The sequence below is a fragment of the Myotis brandtii genome, unplaced genomic scaffold (assembly GCF_000412655.1).
Source record: "Myotis brandtii unplaced genomic scaffold, ASM41265v1 scaffold138, whole genome shotgun sequence".
Lineage (NCBI taxonomy): Eukaryota > Metazoa > Chordata > Mammalia > Chiroptera > Vespertilionidae > Myotis > Myotis brandtii.
The window spans coordinates 497,424-503,997 of NW_005354915.1; the positions used below are offsets into that span (position 1 = coordinate 497,424).

Below are 6,574 nucleotides of genomic sequence, written 5' to 3' on the forward strand. Positions count from 1 at the left end.
AGACGCGCCTCCCCAGGCTGCTTGGCCAGAGGCGCCTGGGAGGGGCTGGCACCAGGAGGCCAGGTGACTTCGCCGAAGTCTCCCAGGACCCAGACCCAGGCCGGCAGACTGTCCTCACCAGGGGCCAGCAGCTTCGCCTGCCAATCTCACATCTACCTCCTCCCCTCCCCTCTCAGCTTACTCCAGTCGCCCCTTCCCATCCTCTGTCACGGACCCCATCCCAGTGCCTGACACCCACACTCCCGCTACAGGGAGGCCCCGCCCAGACCCACAGACAGGGAGCAGGAGGAGGGTCCGAGGGAGGGGCAGGCGGCAGAGCCCGCTCCGGGTCCCTGTTCGCCCAGCCCTCCTGCGCCCACTCTCCCCGTCACCAGGCACGAGGGTCTGGTCACTCCACCTGTGCCCGGAGGAGCCTAAGGCTCAGGGGGCCAGGAGGCTCACACCAGTCCCAGCCCGGGCCCAGGCGCCTCCCCTGGTGGCATCCATCTCCACCCGCTTGGAACCCCTGGGGGGCGGCCTGTCGCTGAGGCACTGAGATCGCCCTGTTACCGTTCATGTTCCCGGTCCAGCACTATGGGGGCACCCTGCCCTCTGGGAGCTCACAGTCCACCAGGGAGGCGGGCAGCCCGAGAGAAGCAGCCCCGATGGGAACGTGTCCCTGGAGGCACCGCACACACGTGTGCACGGAGACCACACGGAGCATTCCAGCCCCGACGGGAAGCACCTGATCGTAACTACATAAATGGCAGCACTTCCATTCGGTGGGACGCTCCCCAGCAGGCGCTGATGACCCAGTTCGTGAAGGGCCAGTGAAGTTTATGCTTCGAGGGACATATGGTCTCTATTGCAAAGACTTGACTCCCACGCAGGGCGCCAGCAGTCCTAGATGACCTATGAACGAGTGTGGGGGGCTCTGTTCCAATAAAACTTTATTTACAGACATGGAAATGTGCATCCAGTATAATTTTCATGAATCATGAAATATTCTTCTTTTGATTCCTCCCCTCCCCCAACCATTAAAAAAAATCTAAGAACCTCCCAGCCAGCGTGGCTCAGTGGTTGAGCATCAACCTATGAACCAGGAGGTCACGGATCGATTCCCGGTCAGGGCACAGGGCTGGGTGTGGGCTCGGTCCCCAGTGGGGGGCATGCAGGAGGCAGCCGATCCATGATTCTCTCTCATCACTGATGTTTCTATCTCTCTCTTCCTCTCCCTTCCTCTCTGAAATCAATAACAAAATATTTTTTAAAAATCCAAGAACCATTCATAACTCGTGGGCCGTACCAAAAGGGCCGTGGGCTGGGCTTAGCCGCAGGCTGTGGGCCACAACCCCTGCTCTTCAGCAATAAAAATGAAGCAACGCCGGCCACACCATCAACCCGATAGAGCTTCAAAAACACACACTGAATGAAAGAAGCCGTCACAAAGGAAGAGACGCGGTATCATTCCGATCATCCGTGCAAAGGCCAAAGCGGGCAGGACTGTGTCGCAGGGACACGCAGCGAAGGGGTGGGGGTGCCTGGGGGCACCGGGGCTCAGAGGCCCGCACTGCTCTCCTCCTGGGCCTGGCGGTGGGCACACAGGACTTTGATTTGGAGGATGTGCTGTGCTTTTCTGTGTGTGCCTCACCTTTCACACTTTAAAAAGAGAAAGCAGTGGCAACAGGCCCGACAGCAGCGGCGTCTGAACCCCTGCGTGGCAGGCGTCTATAATCCACCCGGAACGGCGGCCCGGCGGGACCCACCCCACGGCTCTGCTGAGCGCGGCTCCTCGCCCGTCAAACCTCCCGGCTCTGCCTTCTGGCCTCCCAGCCTTGATCCCTGCTGGGCCTGCCACCCACCCACCTGCTCTCTCCCCTCCCTGTCTCGCTCCACACACACACTCCCACACTCCCCCTGCCCACCTCCAGCAGAGAGGTGCTCTCTGCCAGCCTCCATAGCTCTTTATTGGGATTAGACACAGGTGAAAGGCAGAGGCCGGAGCTGACGGAGGCCAGAGCTGTGAGAAGGAAGGCGGGAGGCTCCTGATGTCAGAGGGAGAGAGGACCAGAGTCCAGAGCAAACGGGAGGCCAGGCAAACCCACATCGGTAACTCCAGGAGAATCTCAGCTTCCCCCAGGCTGAGAGCGGGGGTTGTGTCCTGTTTGCCTCTAGGTCCCCCAGTGCCTAGAACTGGTCCTCCTCAATGGATATTTGAGAAATAACACAGCCCAGGGCTCTGGAACGGCCAGGAAGAGAAAGGGGACTGACATTTGTTGAGGACATTGAGGCCCAGAAAGGTTAAGTGACCTGCCTGAGCTCACACAGCAGTGGGTGGAAGAAGGCAGGACTTGCACTTGGCCTGCCTGGCCCCACGGCGCTTGGGGGTGGCTGAGCCTGGTGGAAGCAGGGCTAGAGCAGGTGTCCAGGCTCAGGAGAGCAGGTGCCCCTGAGACCACAGGCGGCTGCCGGGCCCTCTGAGAAAATGGAGCAAGAGAGATGCCACCCAGGGTGTGCTGGAGACCCCGGGGAGGTCAGTGACCCCGAGGAGCCGTGGGCTCACCCGGACGCTGAGCCTGTCAACTGACTTGTGTTTGGTTGGCTCTGCTAGGCTGGCGGGCGCTGACTCTCAGAGCCCTGACCATGTGCCCTAACCACTCGGTCTCAGGATGCGCTAACAGGCAGGCACTACTATCACACCCATTTACCAGATGAGGCAACTGGAGCACCACGGCCTCAAGAACCTGCCCAGGGTCCCGGGGTGAGTTGCGGAACTGATTCAAACTCAGGTTGATCGCCCCAGGCTTCCCTGACCACACTCCCCGAGGGCCCCTGGGGACACAGGTGAGGGGTGCGGGCTGGGTCTGCGGGCGTCGATGGAGCCGGCTGCACCAGGCTGATGGCTGGAGTGGGGGGAGGTTAGAGGATGTGGGAGCGACAGGGTTCCTTCATCAAACCCTCAAAGCCCAGGACAGGACTGCAGGGGCGGGGCCAGGAGTGCGGGGTGCTGTCTGCCGCCCCCAGACGTCCTAGGAGACCACAGGTGGTTTCCCCTCTTGTGAAAGAGCAGTTTCTCTTTTCATGATTTGCTGCAACGCAGGGGAAATCTGTTGTTTGTTTGCAGCCGAGATGTTACAAAACGCCGCACTTCACACTGCAAAGCCTCCCCCACTCAGTCTCCAGGCTGTCCGGGGCCCTTTCTGGAAGGAGGGACCCACAAACAGAAGCCATGGGAATTTGGGGAAATTACGCTCAAAATGACTAAGTGTGAGGTCAAAGGCATAGTCCCCAACAAGCTGCGTTTCCTAGGCTGGTCTCTGCACTGGCCCGGCTCCGGGGGGCGGGGGGGGGGGGGGGGCGGGAGACATGTCACCGGCCCCTTGAGGCCTGCGCAGGCACCATGCGTTCTGCTCTTGCCTCCCTGGGGGGAGGAGGGGAGTTTTTTTTTGTTCCTTGAAGAAAGTTCTTTACAAAGAAAGGCGAGTGGAACCCCAGAGCCCACTGCCTGGGGTCCTAGCTCGGGCTCGGGCTGACCCAGCCCTGAACCTGACCTCTACTCGCCCGCTAAGCCTCGGACAAGCTCCCGGGCCGCCCTGAGTCTCCGTTCCCTGCTCCTAAGTGGTGCCGGTAGGGACAGCACCCCAAGGGCACCTCGAGGGGCGCTGAGCTCAGAGAGGCCGATGCATGGTCATCGCAGCTGCTACTGTTCGGTGTGAGCGAAAGGCAGAGGGGGCGCGGCGGCTCCTGACCCTCACGGAGGTCGGGGTGAGGAGGGAGAACCGCACCTAGTCGGGGGGTCCCGGGTCAGCGCTGCCCTGAGCACGAGGGACCCCAGTGTGGGCAGCCCTGGCCAGGCACACTCCTGGGGGTCCCCTGGCCTGGATGAACTCACCCCAAGGCCACCCACCCGGGTCCTGCCTTGGACCCGGGCCACCCCGCTTCCAAGGGGGCCCGGGACCAGGAGGGGACACAGCGTTGGCCCCCGGAAAGGCCTGGCTCCCGTTGTAAGATAACCACGCGGCCCCTGGCTGTGTTTCAGGAAGGGTGGTGCCATCCTTCCGGGTGACACCGACAGTTTTGTGCTCCAGGTTAGTCTCTGGCGGGCAGCTGCTGACCCCCCTCCTCTCCCCTCCCCGGCTGACACGGGCACCACCACCACCAACACCGAGGCGGCTCTGCACTTGGCGGGTTCAATGTCCTGCTTCTACCTTAGATCCCTTGGGAATCTCACCCCTGCACCCAACCCCAGTGCCCACAGCCGCTGGCACAGCAGTGCCCGCCCGCCTTGTCCGAGGGCCGGAGGCCAGGCTGTACTGGGAGGGGGGCTGTCAGCACGGAGGGCCGAGTGCCGCCCCCACCCCTTCCAAAGCCACCTTGCGAGGCATCAGCTAAGCAGCCCCTGGCCCCGAAGGCTTCCCTGTGAAGTCTGCAACGTTCAAACGCAGCCAGCAAATCCCCCGAGACGGGAATTAGCGCAGGCGGCGGGGATGAAAGCGGCTCTGAAGTGCAGAGCCAGCGACCGGGGAGAAGGAAGACAGATACCTGTGAGCCGCAGGGTCCAGGGGGACAGGAGCAGGCCCAGGAGCCAGGGGGCCGCGAGGGGGCCCGGCGGGACCCACCGCCACGAAGGCCGGCTCTCCATCGGGCCTCCTGGGCAGTGTCTCTCCTTCCTCTTTAGTTCCCAGGCAGGACAGCCCGCTGGTAGCCACAGTTCCCCTTCGCGTCCCCACACCAAGCTCCTCCCTGGCCACCCTCTGCTTCCTCAAGGCCCACGTGGCCTGCACCTCTCAGTGACCCCAGCTTCCTGCTCCAGCAGTGGGAACAGCCCCCCTTCTCCCCACGCCAGGCACCAGGAGAGGCTGCCAGGTGAGGCTCTGGGCTCTCCTGCAGAAGAGCTGGGGGGCTGAGCCTCCTAATCTGCCAGGTGGGGGGCACCTCCCCTCCTGACCCCTTTCCAGCTGGTGGCCGGTCCAGAGACACTGCTGCCTGAGGGGACACAGATTTCCAGAGGAACTCCAGGGCCTGGCTTAGCCGCTCACCCTGAAACTGGCTAAAGATGCCCACGTCAGGAAACCTTCCCCTTAGCAATAGCCCAGGAGCGCCCCCACCTCTCAGTGACCCCAGCTTCCTGCTCCAGCAGTGGGAACAGCCCCCCTTCTCCCCACGCCAGGCACCAGGAGAGGCTGCCAGGTGAGGCTCTGGGCTCTCCTGCAGAAGAGCTGGGGGGCTGAGCCTCCTAATCTGCCAGGTGGGGGTCTCCTCCCCTCCTGACCCCTTTCCAGCTGGTGGCGGGTCCAGAAGACACTGGTGCCTGAGGGGACACAGATTTCCAGAGGAACTCCAAGGCCTGGCTTAGCCGCTCACCCTGAAACTGGCTAAAGATGCCCACGTCAGGAAACCTTCCCCTTAGCAATAGCCCAGGAGCGCCCCCCGCCCATAATGATCTCATCAAAGAGCAAGGCTTGGGGTGGGGGTGGGAGGAGGATCAGGAAGGGGCAGGTGGGTGATGGAGGAGGGGCAGGCAGTTAGGGTGGGGGCAGGAGCCACCGTTCCCAGCCCCACACGTGTGGCAGGTCATTAACCCAGCAGGGCCACCCCGTCCCCACAGAGGCCCAGCGGACGCCCCTCTCGGCCCACCTCCTGCAGCCTCCCCAAACCTGAGCCCACCTTCCCCCCAGGAGACCCAGGAATGGCTTCCCCATCTGGCCCCAGAGGACAGCCCCGTCCTCACGTCCAGCAGCACAGACATGGGGACGGTCATTATTTGCCCACCTGAGCTTTTCCCCTTGGCTTCCTGGAGCCCAGCACCGGGCTGAGCTGGGGGGTGTGTGGGGGGGGGACAGGTGTCTGGAGGGACAGAGGGAAGGGTCGGGCGAGGTGGTGAGGAACCCCGTGCTGGCGCTGGGAGGAAGCAGGGCCCAGGAGGTTGGGTTTCAGCACCTGCCGGCCCCTCACCTTCTTTCTCCATTAACCACGACCAACGTTATTATCCCAACCGTACAAAGGGGAACACTGTGCCCCCAGAGGCCAAGCAGCTTGCCCAAGACCAGGGCAGGTGCAGGCCCGCCTTCACACCCCGCTGCGTGAAGCCGAGCCTGCCCCCACCTCCCCCCGCAGCCCCCATGGGTCCAGTTTCCATGTTTTGAGCAAGCTCCCCTGCCCCCCCCACACACACACACCACTTTGCACGTGAACAATGAAAGCCACAAGGCTTCCCCACCAACGCCAGGAGTGCCGCGAGGGGCAGGCAGGAGCGGGACGCCCACCAGGTGAGGAAGACGTATGAACGCAAGACTGTTCCTACCGGCAGGGGGCGGGGGGGGGGCGGTGGTATTGACTGCCGATCTGTCACGATGATACATGCAGCATGTGTCACGGGGAGACACAGATAATCTGCTTCACGCTGCTCCTGAGCTCCTGTGGGGAGAGGCTGTCTAAGCACCTCGATGCCATGGTGATAGACGTCACGTTAATGCCTCGCGTGGAGGGAGCGTTTTAAAGGCATCGGTCTGTGCCTCTAGGTGTCTCTTTATGACTTGGCATCAGGAGGTGGCTGAGTGCCAGGCGGCCTCAGAACAGCCACAGCAGCACCAGC

General features: G+C 62.5%; 1 protein-coding gene across 3 annotated transcripts in view; it reads right to left on the reverse strand.

The window, feature by feature from the left end:
• NFAM1 (NFAT activating protein with ITAM motif 1) overlaps window positions 1-6,574 on the reverse strand; it is a 71,934-nt gene that overhangs the window by 25,099 nt on the left and 40,261 nt on the right. The window contains exon 1 of one of the 3 annotated variants that reach the window (XM_005860643.2): window positions 4,522-4,720. The exons of the other annotated variants lie outside the window; for them this stretch is intronic. Coding sequence (XP_005860705.1) covers window positions 4,522-4,621 — 100 coding nt within the window. The 5' untranslated portion in view covers window positions 4,622-4,720. Of the gene's footprint in view, window positions 1-4,521; window positions 4,721-6,574 lie in introns of those variants that run through there. 3 annotated transcript variants of the gene reach the window in all.